General features: G+C 37.9%; 1 protein-coding gene across 5 annotated transcripts; it reads left to right on the top strand.

Moving 5' to 3' along the window:
• The first annotated feature begins 2 nt into the window (after positions 1-2).
• LOC127443785 (aprataxin and PNK-like factor) lies at positions 3-24,624 on the top strand. Of its 5 annotated transcripts, XM_051702686.1 has the most exons (12): positions 3-281; positions 532-624; positions 3,276-3,347; positions 3,922-4,082; positions 7,479-7,641; positions 10,183-10,291; positions 13,781-13,971; positions 16,111-16,430; positions 17,158-17,280; positions 17,660-17,706; positions 18,697-18,741; positions 23,781-23,919. In XM_051702686.1, the coding sequence occupies exons 2-11, from the start codon at positions 532-534 to the stop codon at positions 18,708-18,710; spliced, it is 1,293 nt and encodes a 430-aa protein (XP_051558646.1). In that variant the 5' UTR covers positions 3-281; the 3' UTR covers positions 18,711-18,741; positions 23,781-23,919. The 5 variants fall into 5 exon arrangements, with proteins under 5 accessions (XP_051558646.1, XP_051558644.1, XP_051558645.1 ...); XM_051702684.1 differs by lacking the exon at positions 18,697-18,741 and having other exon boundaries at positions 13,784-13,971; positions 23,781-24,624; XM_051702685.1 differs by lacking the exon at positions 18,697-18,741 and having other exon boundaries at positions 16,114-16,430; positions 23,781-24,624.
• The last annotated feature ends 202 nt before the right edge of the window (positions 24,625-24,826 follow it).

Below are 24,826 nucleotides of genomic sequence, written 5' to 3'. Positions count from 1 at the left end.
CTCATTGCGCATGCGCGACATTACAGTGGCACTCTGTAGAATGAATTAGACTCAAAACGACGAATATGCAGAAAAAGAGGAAATATAGCGCTTCACTGTGTACGTCGGTTTTAACAAAAACAGGGTCTTAGCGGTTAGGCATAATTTTCGAAAAGGTCCGACATGGATGTTTACACAGCACGTGCTCATCATGGTAGAGACCGGAAGTCCGCATTCTCGCAAGAGAACTAAAACAAAGTACACTTCATAGTCAACAACGGCATTTTGTTATATATTTTAAGGTACATGAAGTAGCGAGCTGGTTGGTCGAATGTGACATTATAGTGAATACATTTTCGTTAGCCAATTCAATAGTACGTCATGTTTTCTTTAGAGGAAAAATAAGACTGAGAAAGTTTAGGGACTGCAGCGCGTGCACTGTTTGATGTCAACAGTTAATGAGTAGATGCTAATACATAATCGCTGATTCATTTGCTTTGTAAGACAGGTCTTAATACATCCTAATAGCATTCTCACTGTTCTTCTGCACAGATGCCAGGCTTTGAACTGGAGCAGGTAGACGGTGACAGTCCCATTGACTTGCCCTATGGAGAAACTATTTTGGGGAGAGGACCATTTCTTGGAGTAAGTTATAGAGACCGTGTTTACTATTATTCTGTTAAGGCTGTATGTTTCTGCATCAAGTGTGCAATTATTTCATTTTGATGTGTTGAAACGTGGGCCTGCTGTTTGTTTTCTTCATGTTATTTTATTCTGGAAATCTAAAAGCAAACCTTTTACATTCAGTTTCATGCATGGGTTTTTTTTCTTGCATTAAACTGCACTGTCCAATTAAAAAAATATAGCATCACCAAACTCTCCTATCTGGGGGTTTGAAGCTTTCAGGAGATGCTGTTACCAAAGTGTTCAGCCTTTTTCAATGTGCTGGCAAATCTAAGAGATACTGTTAGTGGCTATATAGAGATCACAATGGCTATAAAGGAAGCATAGATTATTATTATTTTTATTTATTTTATTTTTTTTAAAGACTTTTAGTGGCTTCTAGTCCATGTCTGTGTGACCATCTGTATGCTAGTTTACTTCTAAAGGTTGACAAAATGATTTTTTTTTTAGCAGATAAACACATTTCAAATGTACAGTATTTTCCCTCTTCCAGGAAAGCAGACCAAAAATATCAGTATGCAATCTGGAATGAGAAAGTCCTCTCCACCTAATACCTCCTGACACAAACAAGAAGCAAATCAAAGTTCATGGTTGTGTTGTAAAGTAAAGGATGTTGGATATTAAAAAAAATATGCTTAACCCTTCAGTATATCCTGCCCCAACCTCCTGTTTCAAGAGGAAATACATAAACACAGGGAAAACCCCCAGCTTGTCCAGCCATTTTAATGGGGTTTTAAATCACAGTGACCTCATAGTGTCATTGTAAGGTTCCCCTGCACATACACTGCTCCAGACTGAGCTAACAATCAGGTTATAAAATAAATAAATTTTTTGGTGGTCACTGGACATTTATGGTTTGCAGTGCCATTGAGTATACCTATCATTCATGAACATTTATTCATTTGGCAGATGCATTTATTGTAAGTGACTTGTGGTGCATTCAAGGTATACACCGATCAGCTACAACATTAAAACTACCTGACTAATATTGTGTAGGTCCCCCTCGTGCTGCCAAAACAGCACCAACCTGCATCTCAAAACAGCATTCAGAAATGATATTCTTCTCACCACAATTGTACAGAGTGGTTATCTGAGTTACCATAGACTTTGTCAGCTCAGACCAGTCTGGTCATTCTCTGTTGACCTCTCTCATCAACAAGGCGTTTCCGTCCACAGAACTGCCACTCACTGGATGTTTTTTGTTTTTGGCACCATTTGGAGTAAATTCTAGAGACTGTTGTGTGTGAAAATCCCAAGAGATCAGTAGTTACAGAAATACTCAAACCAGCCCGTCTGACATCTACAATAATGCCAAGGTCCAAATCACTGAGATCAAATTTTTTCTCCATTCTGATGGTTGATGTGAACATTAACTGAAGATATAGATATATATATATATATATATATATATATATATATATGTAGAAATTATATATATCAGAAAATATATATAGAAATGATATTCATAACAAAGGAAATGAAACCTATTTTTAGGACAATTCAGAATGTTTTGCATTGTGACATTTTCGTTATTTTTCATATTTAATTTCAAGGGAGGACAAGAAATACTACCGTGATGTTAAAAAAAAAACCTTTGCAATTTAAATAATGCTTCATTATTTTTTTGCATTACAGTAATTAAAACAATATTATTTTGTAGTATTGCAAAAATGAGAATTTGGGGGGGAAATGTGCTTAATGTCACAATGCAAAAAAAATCTTAATCCTAAATACATAATATTATATTTTTTTATTTTGGGGTGAAACATGAGATATTATTGACAAGTTTTGTGAGATTCACTCATGTGTTTCCTGGGAATCAAACCCATCACATTGGTTTTGCTGGCATTTTGCTCTACTACCTTTCACGTAATTCTTTTGTTCACCCAAAAATAAAAATTCACTCATCATTTACTCTTTTACGCCATCCCAGATGTATATGACTTTCTTTCTGCTTCTGAACACAAATGAAGATGTTTAGAAGAATATCTCAGCTCTGTAGGTCTATACAATGCAAGTGAATGGTGGCCAGCACTTTGAAGCTCCAAAAAGCACATAAATGCAGCATAAAAGTAATCCATAAGACTCCAGGTTAATTCTATTTCTTCTGAAACGATATGATAGGTGTGTGTGAGAAAAAGATCAATAATTCTCCTCCCTACCCAGTAGGTGGCGATATGCACAAAGAATGTGAATCGCCAAAAACCAAAGAAGAATGTAAACATTGAAAGTGGATATTTATAGTAAAAAAAGGACTTAAATATTTATCTGTTTCTCACCCACACCTATCATTTCGCTTCAGAAGACACGTATTTAACCACTGGAGTCGTATGGATTACTTTTATGCTGCCTTTATGTGCTTTTTGGAGCTTCAAAGTTCTGGCCACCATTCACTTGCATTGTACAGACCTACAGAGCTGAGATATTCCTCTAAAAATCTTTGTGTTCAGCAGAAGACAAAAAGTCATACACATCTGGGATGGCATGAGGGTGAGTAAATGATGAGAATTTTCAGTTTTGGGTGAAGTGTTCTTTTAATATTCAGTATTCAACATATGTATGTTTTACTTTTTCTTCACAATAGCCGTAACACTATCTTTCCTCTCAACCAGGTGAGTGATAAGAGGGTGTCGAGGAACCACGGCATTCTGGAGAACCAAAATGGTCAGCTGCGTCTGAAGCCCGTAGGTTTTCTTTTGTCATCTGATTATGTGGGACGAGAGTCGTGATGGTGGTTTTGTAGTTTTAGCATGTACTCTTCTGGCAGACAAAAGCAGCATCTGCCTTTGATGATAAGACATCAAAAGTTATTTGATTATGTGATCTCTCCTCCTGTCTCTCTCTCTTGAGCAGCTGTCTCTCCTAATTACACATGTAGTTATACCCACTTAGTCATGCTGTAATAGCAACAATGATTGCATTTGGGTTGTTTTCTCCTCCATTGATATTTTGGCTCTATTTTGGATTTTTAATAAGCCCTTGTTTTCAAAACAGCTTATATCTCATGAATTTTCTCAACTCTTCATTTACGCAAACTCGATTTCATATGTTGTTGCGTTCTGTTGCACTTCATAACATAATATCTTATTCATTTTGTGCCAATTTCCCCTGAAGTGATGATTTTGTTTTCTTGAACACATGGCATGGAAATGCTGCTTTGTTTGAAAGTTTTTCATGCAATATTCGGATTTTTTACATAAATACTCAGCTAGGGTGGAAACCTTTCTAACCAGCATTCCTCTCATGTCTGCACCCCAGACACACCTGAATCCATGTTTTATTCAGACGAACATTGTGGCCACCCCTCAACCACTAGAGAAAGACCAGTGGCACTCTCTGCGGGAGGGAGACATCTTCTCTCTCATGCCTGGGAAGTATGTGTACAGAGTGCACGTCAAGGAAGAGTTTGGGACCCTCAGGTAATTCTGCCTGTCACTCACAGCCATCGTTTAGCATTCAACAACTTTTGTCTGGAGGAAACTGACTAGAAGACTTTGGGCCGGGACATCACCCAGTCTCATTCCGGCTGAGATCTAAATCTGTTCAATGATTTGATTTGATGGAGTAAAATATAGACTTTATTTATTTTACTCTACAAAAGGAAGGGTTAATTCACTCACGAGCACTTTATTAGGACTTATACATTCGATTATCTAATCAGCCAATCGTGTGGCTGCAGTGCATAAAATCATGCAGATACGGGTCAGGAGCTTCAGTTAATGTTCACATCAACCATCAGAATGGGGAAAAATGTGATCTCGGTGATTTGGACCGTGACGTGATTGTTGGTGCCAGATGGGCTGGTTTGAGTATTTCTGTAACTGCTGATCTCCTGGGATTTTCACACACAACAGTCTCTAGAATTTACTCAGAATGGTGCCAAAAATGAAAAACATCCAGTGAGCAGCAGTTCTGTGGAGGGAAATGCCTGATTGATGAGAGAGGTCAACAGAGAATGGCCAGACTGGTTCGAGCTGACAGAAAGGCTACTGTAACTCAGATATCCACTCTGTACAATTGTAGTGAGCAGAATAGCATCTCAGAATGCACAACACGTCGAACCTTGAGGCAGATGGGCTACAACAGCAGGAGACTACGTCGGGCACTTTATTAGAACCAAAGTCTCAAGTCATTTTTATTTGTATAGCGCTTTTCACAACACATATCGTTTCAAAGCTGCTTTACAGGAAATCATGCATTAACAAAAAAATTAACTGTAATATCTATAAAGGCTTAGAGTCATCATTGTGAAGTTTGATTAAATAAGTTGAGTATAAAAATAAATAATTAAAAAATAATTTATTTATAACCCCAGTGAGCAAGCTGAAGGCGACTGTGGCAAGGAATACAAAACTCCATAAGATGTTGGTTAATGGAGAAAAATAACCTTGGGAGAAACCAGACTCACTGTGGGGTCCAGTTCCCCTCTGGCTAAACAACATGAATATAATGCCAATACTAGTTATTTATGTGCAGTGCAGGTCATGGTTTAAGATTAGTAAACTAAGTAAGTGTTAAGGTCCAGTGTTTAAAAATATTTTTTTATGAACTGTAAGATTAATGACTAATGTCTTTGAAGTTCATCCTGGATTAACTACAGAAGTTCACATAGATGCATTGTCCTTTGTTAGTTGGCCGATGAAGGCTTTTGTTGGCAGTTAATTGATAGTCTATGTATTCCATTTCAAGAGTACAGTCCATTAATAGACAAAGGTAATGCAGGCAGAGATCAGTGAGGTGCATCGTAGTTCAACCGGCAGGTCATTTCGGTGGGGTCCATCTTAAGTCCAAGGTTCAGGTAGTGACATATGAAGTATCTGATGTCTTACAGTTGGAGTTGGCATCAGTTCATCCTCTGAAGTCCGTCGTAAAATACTGAAGTGATGTCTGGCTAGCACCAGCTGCATTTAGACAACATCACATTATAGCAGTGGAGTCTGACACCAAGCAGGAACGGAGCTGGATCTGGCCGGCTCTAGTATCCTCGGGAAATGAATCCCGAGGTTGAGACATGGAAACAAATAGAATAATATTAGCGTAGATGCCATTCAATTTGTGTGGAAGTTAGATCATGATAGATGTTTCTGGTTCCGGCAGACCTAACTAAAGCAGCCTATTTGTGAGTTGATGGATAAATTAGGTGTATGCCTGGCTAAATAGATTAATCTTTAGTCTAGACTTAAACTGAGTGAGTGCGTTTGCATCCCAAACAGTGTTAGAGAGACTATTCCATAGTTTAGGATCCAAATAGGAAAAAGATCTACCTCTTTTTGTGGATTTAGTGTTCCTAATAAAGTGCTCAGTGAGTGTACACTGGTGTTGAGTGAAGTCAAGCTGAATTCAAAATTAACACTATTTACTGAACACACATTCATGGTCCTAATTGGTTCACGTTGTTCCCGTGAACAAATCTTTGTAACCTTGTACCAAAATTTACACCGCCTCTGAAACTACTTTCCTTCACGGTTGAGATCACCAAGATCATGCAGGTTATTGTTACAGTAAATGTTAACCAATAGCCAAATAGTTGCTTAAGCATTGTTTTTGGCTCCTGTAGTAGATAAAGTAGGTATAGCTGCAGGCCGGAAACCACCAAATGCGGTGCAGAATCTCCAAAAGAGGCCGGAGTTACTCCAGAAGGGGCGGGGTTTCTCCAAAAGGGGGTTGCGCCAACTACAAAATGGGGTGTCACTTCCACACAAAGTTAGGGAAAGGGTTAGGTAAGGGGCTCCTTACACCCGGATTACACCAAATACTTATGGCAATCATAGCAAATAAAGATTTCTCTCCACAATAAACTGCAAACTTGGCTCCATCCTGATATGCAATACCCACTTTTCACAATCCAGTTAATTCACGGATAAAATTAAGTCACATCCTACATTTTGTTTTACATGGAAATTCATCACATTTCAGAAGTAACATTTGTTGCAAATGCCATTTCAGTTTGAAGTTTAATTAAGGATTCCTCTTGCCTAATTCTCATGAACGTTCATATTTTCATGAATATTAAAATGCACTTATGCATGATGTTGCATTATTGTTATTTGTCATCCTAAAAATATCATCTTTTTTACAAGGTGTTTCATTTATCTCATATTTTCATGTGTCCTCTATTTGTTTTAATGAATGTCTGGTTGAATGGGTTTTCAATTCATAAACTAAAATGTGACCTGCTGGGTTGAGATCAAAGGACAGGCTTTCTATCTTTCTCTGTAATGAGCACATGCAGTCTTTGGATGAATGGACATGCGTAAACAGACGCTCTGATAACACACCGCTGATTGGTTGAGGAAATAAATGATAATTGATGCTGTGACAAATTTATTCTGAATGTGCTGATTTGCATACAATTGAAAGTCATAGCTTTCATCCGTGAAATTAGCCAATTAAGAGGCTGTCTGAATGTCTTTCTTGAGGTGGGCTCGTGCTGACAAGGGATTGTTGTGATGAGTTGTTTTAAAGACTGTTGAGATCTAAGCCTTAATGTCCCCCCAGGAAGGGGACACTTATTGTGTCTGTGCTATACGTTCTTGTGAGTCGAAGTTTGGAAAAACAACACTTATAAAAGGGGTTATACCAGAGTGTGCTTTTTTGACTTTTGTCTGTGAAGAGATAAGACAAGAGTTTGGGTTGAAATTGGTTTCTTGAATAGATCATCACACAAAAAGGTGTCCAGAATGTTAAGAATCATTGTGTGTGTTGGCTGTAGATATGAAAGAATACACAGAGTCTAATCCCAGAATTTTTCAGAACTTTTGGTGTAAAATGGGAGTGATCTCTGACTGATGATTTCCACTGTCGGTTCTTCACAGAAACAGTCAGATGTTTGAGGAGGAGATGGAAGTGGAGAAGTGTCTGACTGAACCAGCAGAACTCTCTGAAGGGTCAGCCAAACTTCAGGCCAAGACCCAGAGCTCCACATTCCCAGGATATGCAGAGGAGGGTGCTTCACACACTTTTTGCTCTCTAAATGAGGTGTGTGTTTGCATAGTACATAAAAGTTTATTTGGGAGTGAAATCTAAAATCCTCCTCTTCTATACTACTCTCCTCTCTCCTGTACTGTTCTCTTCTATACTCTACTTCCCTATACTCTTCTCCTCTCTTCTGAACTCTTTTCATCTATACTCAGGTCTGCTATACACTTCTCTTATATGCTCTACTCATCTGTTCTGTTCGCTACTCTTCTATACTCCACACATCTACTCTTATAAACACTTCTATACTGTACACTTCTATAATCTACTGTTCTATACTCTTAATCTATACTCTATTCTTCTATATGCTACTCCTAAGGGCTCTACTCTTGATATACTGTATACTCAATTGATTTATACTCTACTGTTGTGTACTCTACACTTCTATACTATTTGATCCTCTGTTCTTCTATACATTTCTATACTCAGCTCTTCTATACTTTACACTTCTCATCTATACTCTGCTCTTCTATACTCCTGATTTATACTCAGTTGTTCTTTACTCTTCTATACTCGTCTAAACTCTGCTCTTCTATGCTCTACTTTTCTATACTCCACTGTCGTCTTCAAATACTCTTCCCTACTCCTCTCTTCTATACTCTATTCATCTATACATAACTGTTCTATACTCTATACTTATTCTGTACTCTACACTTCCCTTCTGTGCTCTTTTGTACTCTTCTCATGTATACTGTACTCTTCTATACTCTACACTTCTATAATTTGCTATATTCTACTCTTCTACACCCCTCATTGATACTCAATTGTTCTATACTCTACACTTCTATACTCTGGTCTTTCATACTCCTGATTTATCTCTGTTTATACTCTATTGTTTGATACTCTACTCTTCTATACTCTGCTCTTCTTTACTTTACACTTTTTGTTAGGGATGCTCCGAGCAGGATTTTTACAGCCGATACGATCACCGATATTCTTGTCACCTGATCGGCCGATATCGATCATTTCACCTTTTATCAGGATCTCTGTTATAACTGGCTTTCTGTAAGCTTTCTGCACACAGTCGCTATTAATTGACTTTTCCTCTTCCCAGTAACATCACTTTGCCTAGATTTTGCTGACAAAAAAAGTTTAAAGGCTTATTAAAAAAGCTTTTTAAAATAAGACTTTAAAACAAGTATAGGCGAACAAAATATTCTCTATATTAAGATAGATAGCCCTATAAAAAATGAAGCATAGTGTCAAACTGAAGACAAACCGATATCCCATAGGTGCAATTAAACTTAATATGACATTTTTGGTTATTGATTCATTGTCATTATTTCATATAATTATTATAATTCCTTATTTTATTGTTGCATTATATTTAATACATTATATTATGGTATCTTAATACTGTATAAAGAATTATAATATTGATAAATTCCTTCCCTGCCTTTTCATTTGGATGGATGATTGTATTAGTAATTCATTTTTCACTGGTTGCTGCTTGAACTTTAATGAGGGGAACATGTGCTCTCTCATGAGGGCAAGAGATGAAAGGAAAGCAGAGAAAGAGCACATGTTTCTGGACTCACATGTGCTATATTGTTAAAGCCATTTAATCGGGAGATATTTAATATAGATGTTTGAATTACACCACATCTTGTAACTCGCGTTATTACTGAGATGCCTATACCTGGCGGAGACCGAGAAGTTGCCGCCATGATCGATAATAAGGACCGTTTGCCACTTGTACTGCCACATTAACAGTACAGTACCAAGCTTTTCAGATTTGCCATACCGCTCCCACTGCATTGTTCTTAACTGCTGAATCAAGTTTGTTGTCTTACAACACTATGCCAGTATTCAACACACTCCGTGATGCCAAGAAAGTGCTGCTGATGTCTTAAAAGAGCCATGTGTGTTTTGCGACATGAGCGATCGGTTTATGCGATCTGCCAAATTACTGATCACTGATCGAGTCATAGGTCGTGAATATCGGCTGATACCGATCGGTGGCTGATAGATCAGAGTATCCCTACTTTTTGTCTCTACTCTTCTATACCCCTCATCTATACTCAATTGTTCGATACTCTACACTTTTATACTCTTCTGTACTTTGCTCTTCTATAAGATACATGTCTATACTCTGGTTTTTTTATACACTTAATACACTTCTTCTATACTCTACTCCACTATACTCTTCTCACACTCCTCTCTTCTGTACTCAGTTGTTCTATACTTATTCTGTACTCTACATGTCTCTTTTATACACTTCTGGTCTATACTCCTCATCTATACTCAGTTGTTTTGTTCTTTAATTCTCTAAACTCTACACTACTTCTGTATTCTACTTTTATCATCAATACTAATTTTTTCTATACTCTATATTTATACTCTGTTTCTCTTCTATACACTTCTATACTCTTCTTATCTACACTCAATTGTGATATACTCTAATATTCTATACCCAATTGTTCTATATTTACCCTTTTCTTACTCTTCTATCTACTCCTCTTCTATACTGTACTCTTCTCTTTATACACTTCTCTTCTGTATTATACTCTTCTCTCATTTACTTTATTCTGTGTTGTCCAGGAACCCACGGTGAGCAAACGGGAGTCTGATCTGCCACAGAAGAAGCGTGTCCTGCCAGCCTGGATGATGACTTTAGCTTCAGCTACCAAAAGCCCATCATCTGCCAAAGGTACTGTCCCCATGGCAACATAATTAGTGCTCTGTTCATAGCCAGGCCCCATAAAGGCCATAGGCCCTGTGCCCATGGCAAGACAACCATCATATGTAAAAGACAACAAATATTTGTGTTGGACGTTCTCCATAGCACCACATTTACCAACTGTCACAAACTGTTAGTTTTGGTTGTCACGTCAACAATGCAACTGTACTCGGCCTGTTCTGAAGGAATAAAGTTAGAAGGCAAGGAGAGAAATGAAAGGGCAGACATAGTCTTTTGCTATTAAATCATTCAGAGTACTTTAACTTCGACCCAGCCAGATAGAGTCCAGATTTGGCCCAGACGCCTGCCTCATCCTCTCAGCCTCTCAAATGCATCCTGCGGCAGAAATGCTAATGTTTTGCTAATGTGCTGTATACTTCATAAACACCTCATTAACATCAGACCTGTCATACACAGCATACCATCTGGATCTCATGGCTCTTTACACAGCATGCAGGGCCCTACTTGAGAAAACATTCTTAATCAGCTCAATTAGGAGCAGTTTTGTGTCTTTAGCTACTACAGCATCCATATATGTTTTACCTAAAGCTTTTAAATATTGTTCTATATAGTGACAGCATGAGGGAAATTCTTCTGTGACTGCTTTCCAGTGTTTTCTCATGTATTTGTTTTGCATTGAAATCTGTACTGGTCAAGTATATTTGGCATTACGAGAATGATAAATTAAAGTGAAACTGGTGCGCTTTACATTCACAGCGCTGTAATATTCTTTCACATCCTGAGGTTAAATCAGGTTATGGAAGTGTGAGTGAGCATGTTGAAGGACTTTGTTTATCAGCAGAGTCAGAGAGCTCTTGTTTGCACCTGCAGCAGTCACTTGCATTAAACCAAGGGTTGAAAAACTGTATTCATGCTCAGTGCACACAGCACACACTCACTCAGTCACAGTCAGACAATTTGTCCCCTTTGCAAGCACTTATCTCGATGGATAGATCTTTGGAAAAATGGAGAGTCATACGTTGGCTGGACTGTAAGTTCTCTCTGTCCAAGGCATCACTTTGACCTCTCAGTGTCAGTAATCACATCTGGGACCCTCCTGGTCCCTGGAATCTTTGATATTCTGTTGCGGTCCTACTGACAGTATTCCATGTAATAACTGTGACAGGAGGGCTGTGACTGGAGGAAAATTAGATTTGTCCATTTGCACTTCTGTTGCATAGATGGACACACCTACTCATTCTTTATTATTACTATTTTTCACATTTTATGATAATAGTGAAGTCATCAAAACTATGAAATAGCAATGGGAATTATGCAGTGACCAAAAACAATGCTATTTAAAAAAAATTTCTTCCATTTGAAAGTGCCTCACTGTAAACCCAATTTTTGCTTTTTTGAAGAAAAGATTAGTCTAAATAAATTTTTGTGGTAATCAACATGCTGTCCATTGAGGTTAACTTGTACTGAACCCAGTAATACATGACCTATAGATAACTTACTAATAAGTAATCACTTACCTGTAAACAGTGTTGAGTGTAATCCAATTACAAATTAATCTACACTGATGGCCAAAAATTTGGAATAATGTACAGATTTTGCTCTTATGGAAAGAAATTGGTACTTTTATTCCCCAAAGTGGTAGTCAACTGATCACAATGTATGTATAGTCAGGACATTAATGCGTGAACAATTACTATTACAATTTGAAAAAAAAATTTCAGAACTTCTTAAAGGAATAGTTCACACAAAAATGAAAATTTGCTGATAATTTACTCACCCTCAGGCCATCCAAGATGTATCATTGAATTATTTTGATGCACCCTAAATATGCATTTTGGACCGTCAAAAAATGGAGGACATTCACTTGCATTGTTTAGAGGAGGAGGCCTGAAATGAAACCCTAAAAGTCTTAAATTCTGTTTTGATGAAGAAAGAAACTCAGATACATCTTGGATGGCCTAAGGGTGAGTAGATTATCAGCAAATTTTCATTTTTGGATGAACTATTCCTTTAAATTACTTCAAAGAGTTCTCATCAAAAAATCCTCCACATGCAGCAATGACAGCTTTGCAGATCCTTGTTATTCTAGCTGTCAGTTTGTCCAGATACTCAGGTGACATTTCACCCCACACTTCCTGTAGCAGTTGTCATAGATGTGTCTGTCTTGTCGGGCACTTCTCACGCACCTTACAGTCTAGCTGATCCCACAAAAGCTCAATGGGGTTAAGATCCATAACTCTCTTTTCCAATTATCTGTTGTCCAATGTCTGTGTTTCTTTGCCCACTCTAACCTTTTCTTTTTGTTTTTCTGTTTCAAAAGTGTCTTTTTCTTTGCAATTCTCCCCATAAGGCCTGCACCCCTGAGTCTTCTCTTTACTGTTGTACATGAAACTGGTGTTGAGCGGGTAGAATTCAATGAAGCTGTCAGCTGAGGACATGTGAGGCGTCTATTTCTCAAACTAGAGACTCTGATGTACTTATCCTCTTGTTTAGTTGTACATCTGGTCTTCCACATCTCTTTCTGTCCTTGTTAGAGTCAGTTGTTCTTTGTCTTTGAAGACTGTAGTGTACACCTTTGGATGAAATCTTCAGTTTTTTGGCAATTTCAAGCATTGTATAGCCTTCATTCCTCAAAACAATGATTGACTGACGAGTTTCTAGAGAAAGCTGTTTCTTTTTTGCCATTTTTGACCTAATATTGACCTTAAGACATGCCAGTCTATTGCATACTGTGACAACTCAAAAACAAACACAAAGACAATGTTAAGCTTCATTTAATGAACCAAATATCTTTCAACTGTGTTTGATATAATGGCAAGTGATTTTCTAGTATCAAATGATCAATTTAGCATGATTACTCAAGGATAAGGTGTTGGAGTGATGGCTGCTGTCTAGATTTAATCAAAAATGACTTTTTTCAAATAGTGATGGTGCTGTTTTTTACATCAGTAATGTCCTGACTATACTTTGTGATCAGTTGAATGCCACTTTGGTGAATTAAAGTACCAATTTCCTTCCGAAACAGCACAATCTGTACATTATTCCAAACTTTTGGCCGCCAGTGTATTACTTTCTAGTCCTTTCTACTTTTTTTTAGAAAGTAACTTAAAATCAAAGTAATTAGTAATGTGATTACTTTTTCAATGAAGTAATTAGTACCACTGCCTGTAAAGAATGGCACAGTGAACACTACGTGTGGTCACAACATGGGGTGCTTCTGTTCATTTTGCCAAAGGGTTTGCCAAGTAGAAATACAGTTTGTTCAGCACATAAAAATTAAAGGGAACATTGATGGAGAGAGACAGGGAATGAGATTGGGACCTCGAAACTACCTCACTCACATGAGCAATGCAGCTCACCAATATACCACAGCTTTGAAAGATAGTTAAAGTTCTGCATGTTTTTTTGTTGCTTTGATTTTCTTCTTTATTTTCATGTGTTAAAGTATTGAGTTTATTAATCAATGAACTGGTTAAAGCTTTTCTCATTATTGTGTAGCAGATGCTAGCAGCTCAGTGAGAGGGACCCCTACTCAACGCAAACGGGCAGCTGCATCCAAACGTGCAGCTGGACCCAAGCGGGCTCGCACTGCACAACTTTCATCTGAGGAAGAGGAGGATAGGGAGGAGATGCCCACAAGGAAAGCAAAGAGACTGAAGAGTGATTCTGAAGATGAGTCAGAAACTCTGGTAAAGAGAGATCAAATCTACCAATCTTATGTCTGATCTAAGTGATATATTGTACAATTAGGCAATATGATTGAAATTATTGACCCCAGTACATTGCAGCAGTGGTTCTTTTTGGCAGGTCGCAACCTAAAAAAAGGTTGCAGACAGCAGGAATAAAACAATGCTGAATGCAAATAACAAAGTGCAACTAATCTTATTATTGTTTATAGTTAGGATATAAAATAAATAGCCTTAAATTTTAAAAGCAAGGAGAAAACACTTCTGATATATGTTGTTACTGACGTAGAAGGACATGCGTACAATCAAACTTAAAGATATGTCACTTGGCAGAAGCTAGCCAAATTATGCACAAGTCACAGGGTTCATGACATCCCCTTTTTTGAAAACGGTAATATAAAGTTCAGTGTTTGATTTTAAGGAAATGTTCACTTACTTTAGTACAAAAAACATGTACATTTACATTTATTAATTTGGCAGACACTTTTATCCAAAGCAACTTACAAAATGAGGAAGGATACAACATAAGCGATTCATCTAGTATGAAAAGTGCTTCATACTAGATTCAAAGTTTCAGTTGCATCAGAAAAGTAGTATCCAAGACAGAGATTAGAGTGCAATAATAATTTTATTATTATTATTGTTATTTTTTAAATTTTATTATGAGTGTATGGTCAAGTGCTCACGAAAAAGATGTGTCTTCAACCCTTTTTTGAAGACAGAGAGGGAGTCTGCTTCACGGATGGAGTTGGGTAGGTCGTTCCACCAACGAGGTACAGTTATGCCCAGGAAAGTGACTTGGTGCCTCTTTGTGTTGGTACGACAAGGTGCCGTTAATTTGCAGACCGCAGCCTTTTGGTGGGAACGTAGCTCTGCAGGATTGACTGTAGGTAAACTGGCACAGATCCAGTGACTGTTCTGTATGCCAGCATCAGAGCCTTGAATTTGATACGTGCAGCAACCGGGAGCCAGTGTTGAGAGACAAGGAGGGGTGTAACATGCGCTCTCTTGGGTTCGTTGAAGACCAGACGTGCTGCTGCATTCTGGATCATTTGCAGATGCCTAACTGCGCAGGCAGGAAGGCCGGCTAAGAGATCATTACAGTAGTTCAGTCTAGATATGACAAGAGACTGATCAAGGAGTTGTGTTGCATGATCAGAGAGGAAGGGTCTTCATGATGTTGTAGAGTGTAAATCTACATGATCTGGCTGTTTTTGAGATGTGATCAGTGAAACTGAGTTGGTTGTCGATGGTTACCCCTAGATTTCTGACCATTTTGGATGGCGTTATTGTAGATGAACCCAGCTGAATGGTGATGTTGTGCTCAACAGCAGGGTATGCTGGAAAGACGAGGAGATCGGTCTTTGCTAGGTTGAGTTGAAGGTGGTGTTCCTTCATCCAAAAACTGTTTTGGTACTGTGTTGTGTCGCATCTTAGTACCCAGTGTAAAATATGGGTCATCAAGGAAATTCAGTTGAAAGCTACATCAACTGTCCTGATGTTTAGCAGTAATTACATCTTCCTCTAGTGCTTCATGACATCAACGGCTCAAATGTGAGTGTTGCCACCTTGTGGACCCACTAATTAGTGAAAATATCTCCAGGCGCATGTGCATTCTGTGCGTTCAAAGACGCATGGTTAGAAAAATCAGTCTGCACTTGTTCAGTGCTCGTGCACTCTGCTGATGACGAGATTTGCGTGAGGCAACCTGTACGCAGACGCTCAACGTTCGCATCTGACCGAGTATACTTTAGGCCAAGGGCAGACTGGCCATCGGGAGAACCGGGACATTTCTTGGTGGGCTGGCCACGATAAGCTGAATTGGGCCGCCGCGATATGCAGAAAAGGACAGCGACACCGACCCCCCCCACCCCCCCGCTCGACAACTTTTGGGGCAGTTTCTATGTAAAATCCCGGGCCGATTTCTCTTCCCAGTCCGCCCTTGCTTTAAGCTTAAGATGACTTTATTTCGCACAACAAAATTTCACTTGTGAAGGTAAATGTGAATGCACCTTTATAGGGGTTTTAGACATGACACAAAGTCCGTGGTAAAATCACTGTAATACATGACTTCTTGCATTGGAATGAAATCAGAACTGAGTTCAGGTCCGTTGTTAACTGTGTCCTTGGGTCTTCTGACAGCAGGGTGCTACAACACCCCAGAGCAGTAAAGTGGCATCAGTCCTGGATGAACCGAGTCAGGAGTCGGACAGCAATGGTTTAATGAAGTGTGATGATGGGAAGAGAAGAGGAGTTGACCCTGCAGTCGATATCAGACAAGGAGCTCAAGCTGAAGACTCAAAGACACAAGCAGAAGATTCCGGTGATTCACAGGTCAATCAGGGACCCTCACAAACAGGATTTAAAAGGTCAAAGGTTACGGAGTCCGAGTGCAAAACAAGTATCAGTAAGGTGAAAAAACGACGGCGGACACCTTGTCCTTACGGCGGCTCCTGCTACAGGTACAGTCTCTAATATGGGAAAAACTAAATGAATTTATGGTATCATCTGTGGTTTGCTTCCATTGTCATTGTGTTTACTGTAAATATGTTTTCATTTTTACAATCTGAGAGACGAGTCAAAATGATTGTCTGTGGTACAGCATGCACACTTGCAGGATATAGACATAAAATGTATCCCAGATTATTTATTCAACGCTGCATTTGCCAATTAGTTTTATTTTATCAAGATAAAATATTAGAAAATGATTCAAAGAAAAAAATAAGCACAAGCTCCTTGTCTCATCTAAAAACTTAATAAAAAAACAAAACAAAAAAACGTACATCTGCTTGACTGAAATAGTTTGCATGGTATTTCAAAGACATATGCACATATTTTTTCTAATGCCTTAATGTTTTTCCTAATTCTCTGACATTTTAATATAAAAAATCTGAGAGATAAAAAACACTGTATTTTGGTCTGTATTTTAGTAATATTTAAGTACAACCTATTCTTTCAAAGTCTCACTTATTCTGTTGACAATACAATACAAATATTGCAGTGTTTTGAAGGATCACAGAATGGTAACATCAAACTTAGTTATAAATCCAAAAACTTCGTTGAATAGTATTTTTTATTTTTCTGCAGTTAGCTGTCGGTGTAATTAAGTTGCTTGAATGCTCATAATTGAATTAATATGTCTTGTTGTTTTTCAGTTCAGTTCACCAAATTATTATTTCCTTTATCCAGGAAAAATCCTGTCCACTTCCAGGAGAGCAGTCACCCTGGAGACAGCGACTATGAGGAAGAGGAAGCAGATGATGATGGTGATGATGACAGGCCAGAGTGCCCGTATGGAACCCACTGCTACAGGTGACAACACTGGAGTTTAACCTGCAGACATCATGGGAGATAGAGAAACAAATATATAGCAGTATGAGATTGACAGAGTTCCCACGGTCATGGACATATCAGGGAGTTTTAAAATTGTGATTTCCAGGCTTGGAAAAAGGAATGGAGATTAATTAAATTCTAAAAGGTCATGGAAATGTTATAGTGCATTTAGTTATGTTCAGTTTTAGAACTTTAAATTGAAATTGAAATATGCTATAAAATTATTATTATTAAATAAAAAAAATAATAATCTTATGCAGTACTGGAAAAGTCTATATTTTGTTCATTGTGATTGGATAATTCTAGAATTTAAAGAAATGTTTCAAATGTGTTCTTTTTGCTTGCCTAAACATTGCAGGAAGAATCCTCTGCACAAGAAAGAGTACAAACACACTAAATCTCCTCGTAAGTATCTTTACTGTTCTTTTATGTGACAGAATGTGAAACTCTTAAGCTATTTTGACACGTTGTTGCCTCCAGTTACACCGTGACCTAACCAGAAGCGACAAGCAATAAAAGCTGTCTCTTCCATGTAAATCTTAGTTTTTGTCCTAACCAGTCGCGACCACGACAACCGACAGGACATTTTGTTGGTCACTTGGTTTCGGTTTCTGCAGCATTGCGCTGGGTAGCCTTGCCCATCTCATTGGTCCAAAATCCTACTCCTGTACATTAAACAAATACATAATAAATTTGATCCGATTTACAAGATTTTGATTCGATTAAGTAGCGATTTATATGTGTATTTTTCAGTAATAATGTCCATTTTGCTTACATATGAAATTAAATTCTATCTCAGATATTGCCGTGAATTATACAGGAGACCTTCTAGCTAGGTACATTACAAAAATAGAAATTTTAGGAATTGTATTTTATTTTTATTTTTTTATAATTTTGGTCACATTTTAGCTTTTTAAAAATGGACAAATCAATCTATTCCATCAATAAACATGATATATTCCATATATTATATTTTATTAAATTTTATTATTGTTTAATGCATAATTTATACTATTTACAAGTATTTATATTGATTTGTTGCACATTTATTGTTTAATGCATAATTTATACTTTTTGCAAACTATTACATTGATTTGTAGAACACGTGCTAAAAATCGGTACTGTCTCTTTAAGAAAACCGGCAGTTCTGTAAAGAGTGTCTAAATGAGCGCATATTAATGAGAGAGGACTCGAATGGCTCCTATCCTCATCCGTGCTATTTGTGGTTAGAATTCAATCTTTATTTTTTGTTGTTTTTGGTCAACAATTGACTGTAAAGAACAGAAAGGGTGTTAAAAGAGACTTTATTCAATGACAAATGGATTGTGTGGATTTCATCTTTGGACACACATTACATGGAACGAGTGAAACCAAACTTTTTCTCTCAACACACAGTGAAAGGATGCTGAAGTTCTTTGCCACTATACTATTCAATCTCTGGTGAGTGAAAAATATGAACATTTACCAGCCAGTGGCTAATTACAGACATTTTTATTTGCATAGCGCGAAAATTGCGCGTAGAGTAAAAGGTCAAGTTTGGGATTTAAGGATCGATATTGAGCTCATTCAAATGAAGATAGCAGTGCATCGGAAAATCCGTATTTTTACCCAGTTCTAATTGGCCATGATTGTCTCACGTCAAGCATCACTGTAGTGTGAGTTGTTGCTTATCACTGGAAACTTAACATATCTTGTTTATTTTCTTTTGGGGGTACTGATTGGCAATATTTTATTTAAATCCAGAGAGATTTAGAAATGGATTTTGTGAGTCACTCACTAGGACTCAATAATTGATGACAAAATTTTACACTTTTTCTTTTAACAATCTTGGTGCAATATGTAGTATAAAATACTTTTTACCAAGCTCAGTATTGGAGTGAAAATACTAGTTACACCTTTAAAATGTAGTTCAGATTCCTGAATCATGTCATTTGGATTAATAGACTTAAGTCAGTGTGAAATTTCACTGAAGGCCACAGTGTTGATGTAAGAGGTGTGAAATTTGTTTTAGATATTAAATAAATGGACATTTGAAATCGAGTAACTTGCATGTTTGAAAGCTTTCTGACATCCCCGAAGGGATCCAAATGGAAGGAAAAGCCGCAACTGTCACTCATGCGTTCCCAGACATCAGTTGATACTGGTTTGTTTTGGGAGGTGAACGTCTGTAATTTAGTCAAAGATGGAAAGGTGGTCACATTGGTCAGCACCAAGATTTAGCTGACATTGATAGCAGCCATTTGGTCAGGTATAAGACTGTCTGTGTTTCTACAGAAATTGCAGACACATAAGCGCACAAATAACCCAGGCCAGATGGAATCTGTGACCACTGGACTCAGCAGAATTTGAACGCCCACTGTTCAAAGTTCTACATAAAGTCCCTAACCCTCACTTATTGGTTTCTTAAATATTTTTGAATATTTCTTAATGCTTTCGGCTATTAGTGTAGTACTCTCAGGTCATTTTAATTCAGTTTGCTATGTTTAAATGAATTCCCCCCAAAATCAGCTCAAAAAAGCAAAAAGATTCCATCTGTGCCCTTTAAATAACTTATTCATACGCACATGAGTGTTCAACACCTCTTCGGTATTTAGTTTACCGGGTAGATATGGCTTTTCATTCCTGTCAAATTAAATATGGTGTCTGTCCTGGCTAAATCCTCCACCATGTGAAAAAACATGCATACACTTGCACTGTTTTTGATTCTTTGAGATACAACCTTTTAGATTCTGAGATGAGGAATAAACAACATGTTTACTGTTGAAACCCATGCATATTAAACATCCACAAATCTGTGCAGTCAACTGAAGCCAGTGTCTGAATCATTTTCCACGGCACTGAATAAACGTAATGTTTGGTAGGTAACCTGATGCTCCTCTTGGTGTTATTCACATTTAGCAGAATTAAATTCCTCTTAAAATAATTCAAAACATGCTGCGTGCACCCTGGGGAGGAACAGGCTGCACATATGGACGAGAGTATTTGTCAAGACAAATATTAGCAATCGCACATGCTGTTTGAAGCATAGAACGTTCCACTTCTGATATTTTGATTCACATCTGACTTAAGATGTGATTGTTTAGCAACAAAAAGAAACATCTACAAAGCTTTTGTGATCTGTGATTATAAGCAGTTATGAGTGGTTTCACCATAAGTTGATAAGTGATGGGAATTTAATGCTTGACGACGTCAGGGGCCTGGGTAGCTCAGCGATTAAAGACGCTGACTACCACCCCTGGAGTTGCGAGTTTGAATCCAGGGCATGCTGAGTGACCCAGCCAGGTCTCCTAAGCAACCAAATTGGCCTGGTTGCTAGGGAGGGTAGAGTCTCGTGGTCGCTATAATGTGGTTCGATTTTGATTATTTTTCGTATAGTGTGCCAAATGCCTCATGAAAACCAGGCCCGAAACCACAGACTTTCACAGTTGTTTTCAGAACTTTTATCTTCCTCAGAATTTCTCTTAACTGAAGCTTGCAATCACTGTTTTTTAAATTAAATGAATTATATTAAAGGCTGTTCTACCTGTTGCTCTCATTGGTTTGACGAGGTGTGTTGCCTGTTCTGCTGGAGCTGACTGCCCCCTCATTCGATGGTAGGAACATTCCTTATTACAGAATTTATGTACAGATCAGGGGCACAATTAATTGCATACATTTTTTTAAACACGTTATTTTTTAAATAATTAATCACACTAAATTACATGTTAAATCGACAGCCCTAATTTTAACATTTTTTGCATGGCCCCATATACTTCAATTATAAGTGCTTTAAGCCACTGTCACACGGCTTTAAGCATGTGAAATTATTTGGGACACCACAACAGACAGGATATGATGTCACGCTCGAGGGCTTACAAAATATTATATTCAAAATCTACTCACTTTCCGGCAACAATAAAAACATGCAGCTTTGAAATGGATTGTTTGGAATAGATTGAGCCAAGAGAACAGTGTTTGACGTTTCCATTTTCTATTGGTCACATTTTTTCTCATCATATGAATTCGCTGGCCAAAGTTTGCCGCGTTCAGATGCGTATGAATGGAGCGCGAAGTGTAGTATGACTGCGGATTTTTTTATCTTTTCTCCCCAATTTGGAACGCCCAATTTCCAATGCGCTCCAAGTGCCCATGGTGGTGTAGTGACTCGCCTCAATCCGGGTGGCGGAGAACGAATCTCGGTTGCCTCCGCGTCTGAGACCATTTAATCACATGAGCGCGTTACCTTGGAGATGTAGCGTGTGTGGAGGCCCATGCTATTCTCTGTGGCATCCACGCACAACTCACCACGCACCCCACCGAGAGCGAGAACCACACATAGTGACCACGAGAAGGTTACCCCATGTGACTCTACCCTCCCTAGCAACCGGGCCAATTTCATTGCCTAGGAGACCTGGCTGGAGTCACTCAGCATGGCCTGGATTCGAACTCGTGACTCCAGGGGTGGTGGTCAGCGTCGATACTCGCTGAGCTACCCAGGCCCCAGTGACTGTGGCTTTATGGTAACCGTGAGTTTTTTATTTAGTTTGTTTTTATAAAGAAAACATTGGGACAAGGAGTCTAAATTATTTTCTGTGGTAATCGACATTGTGCCTCATTATGGATCATGTATGGACTATTTGCAGATTGGCAGCGAATAAGGTACATTTGTGAATAATTGAAAATTCACAATTGATTTAAACTTAGATGAAACAGATTAATTCGCTTTAATTGCATGAACTGCACAAAGCAATTTATACATGCCAAAATTTTACATGTAGAATGATGGGTTGGTTCAAATGAAACGTCGACCAATATCGAATTTTACAGATACTGATAACTTATGTGTTGGAAGAAAGCTGATAACCGATTAATCAGCTGATTAGTTTTTAAAAATAATATATTGATAATACATTAATGTATTACACATTTTTAATTCTTTCCTTACTGTGACAGGCACAGACATAGAGGCTACAACTGCCCAAAATGTATGAAATCCCAGATTTGATATTTTTTATTGCAAAATCCCAATAATAACCAGATTTTTTTATTATTAATTTCATAATATGAGACCTTTAATTATAAACAAGCCCAAAGCCTTCAATGGTTGGTGAATTATCTATTATAATTTTGACAAAAAACAATAGTGCAAAAAGCAACTTTCGGTGCCGATTAATCATCAAAAATGATATATCAGTTGACCTCTAGTTCAAATTACTCACACAAATTATGAGTAATAGTAGTAGTTATGCTTACCTTAGAGACAAGCTCAAAAAGCAACTATTGGTGCCTATTAATAGGCAAAAATAATATATCAATTTACTTCTAGTTCAGATTACTCACACGAAGTATGAGTAATAGTAGTAGTGATGCTTGCCTTAGAAACAAGATCAAAAAGCAACTACTGGTGCCGATTAATCGGGAAAATCCCCCCAGATATATCGGTCAACCTCTAGTTCAAATTACTCACACAAAGCATGAGTAATAGTAGTTGATGCTTGCCTTAGAAACAAGATCAAAAAGCAACTACTGGTGCTGATTAATCGGGGGGAAAAAACTATATATCGGTCGAACTCTAGTGCAGATTACTCACACGAAGTATGAGTAATAGTAGTTGATGCTTGCCTTAGAAACAAGCTTAAAAAGCAACTATTGGTGCCGAATAATCGGGAAAACCCCCCCAGATATATCGGTCAACCTCTAGTTCAAATTACTCACACAAAGCATGAGTAATAGTAGTTGATGCTTGCCTTAGAAACAAGCTCAAAAAGCTACTATCTGTGCCGATTAAAGGTGCTGTAAGCGATTTCAGCCGTTATACATCCATGAGACTGAGCTGTTGGATTAGCCACGCCCCCTCTTTCCAAAACCCCCGAGCTCCAAAGATACCAAAATGAGCTTTATGGAGAGCAGACAACAGTAGTAAAATAGCGACCTCAATGAACTGTTATGAACAACATGGCATAAAAATGCATTGTGGCTCAATAATTCGCTGCAACTACAATACTGTGAGAACGTGAAAAATGGACAGGTAGAACGCGTCATTGTCCATGGACACTTTTTTGTTTGCTGTTTACAGAGTCTAGAGCTGTCACTGAGACCAGTGAGATATTTCAGGGCACTTATTTCATATCTCTCAGGAAGAAGGAAACTTTTTTGCATACCTTTCCATGAAAAAATCACTTACAGTACCTTTAATTGGCAAAAACGATATATCAGTCGACCTCTAGTTCAAATTACTCACACAAATAATGAGTAATAGTAGTATTGATGCTTGCCTTAGAAACAAGCTCAAAAAGCAAATATCTGTGCTGATTAATCGAATTACAACCAGATAGTTATCTGAGAGTTGAAAGATGCACTTGCTGTAATGTTGTGAATTTTTTTATCTTGGTGTGAATATTGGCAGTGCAATCTTGTTTGGGAGTTAGGCAGTGTATTTGGTGCAGAAACTACATTGTAGAATTAATTCAAAACATAAAACACTGTCCTTTTTTTCCCAGCCAAGAATTCTCCTGATGATGAGGATGAAGATCATTATGACGACAGTTTTATTAATGATGAGAGCGAAGAAGAGGAAGTGGATGAAGACTCAGACTACGTGCCGGAATCAGACGACAGTGGAAAAGAGGACATTAAGCGGCTGCAGAAAGAAGCAAAAGCATTTCTCAGGAAGAAGAAATAGCTTCTTTATTTGGGATACATTCTATGAAATCAAATAGTGTCCTTCACCCAAACCTCAAAGACTAAGAAGCAGTCGGGTGTTTGACAGACACCGGTCCTCGGTGGCATTACATCTGTATATTCAGTTTTAAATCTTTTAGATTGAGTCATTTGGCCCTTTTTTCAGTTTAGACACTGCGGTAATTTTTTATACCTATTCTTAGTGTAAAAATATAGTTCACCCAAAAATGAAAGAATTGTCGTCATTTACTCAACCTCATGTCGTTCCACCCTGTATTATTTTCTTCCATGAAACACAAAAGGGGATGTTAGGCAGAATGTCTGAGCAGCACTTTTCCATTCCATGGACTACTTTTATGATGATTTTTGGAGGTTGACAGTAAAAATCACAGAAGACAGAAAGTCATACAGGTTTTGAATGACATGAGGGGGAGGGGAGTAAATGATGACAATTCTTATTATTGAGTAAACTATCCCTTTTTAAGTTGCATAGAACTTTACTTTTTGTTCTTAGCAATCTAATGGGGCTTGGCAAAAAGTTTTTTTTTTTTCTTTTTTTAAAGAGCAAATTGTACTTTGAAATTTCTGTCCTTATTTCACCCTTTGTCTGTTTTTTTTCATTGTATGAATTCAATTAATTACAGTTGTGTGGGCTTTTATTTATCTGAGACTGAATGTTTATTTCTACAGTTGGGTCCCAGGGCATACTTTCAAGTTTTCCAGTAATAGGGGGAATAAAATAAGGGAAAGAATTTGACAGAAAAGAGCGTGCCTATCACAGCATGCCTTAAAATGCTGTCTACATAGGCTGCTCACTAGGCTTTGGAACAGAGCCTCTGAAAGCAAAGACATCACCTTGTATTCA

This window comes from Myxocyprinus asiaticus, chromosome 7 (assembly GCF_019703515.2).
Source record: "Myxocyprinus asiaticus isolate MX2 ecotype Aquarium Trade chromosome 7, UBuf_Myxa_2, whole genome shotgun sequence".
NCBI lineage: Eukaryota > Metazoa > Chordata > Actinopteri > Cypriniformes > Catostomidae > Myxocyprinus > Myxocyprinus asiaticus.
The sequence above is the reverse complement of the archived record's forward strand: the minus strand, read 5'-3'. Positions and strand labels throughout refer to the sequence as shown.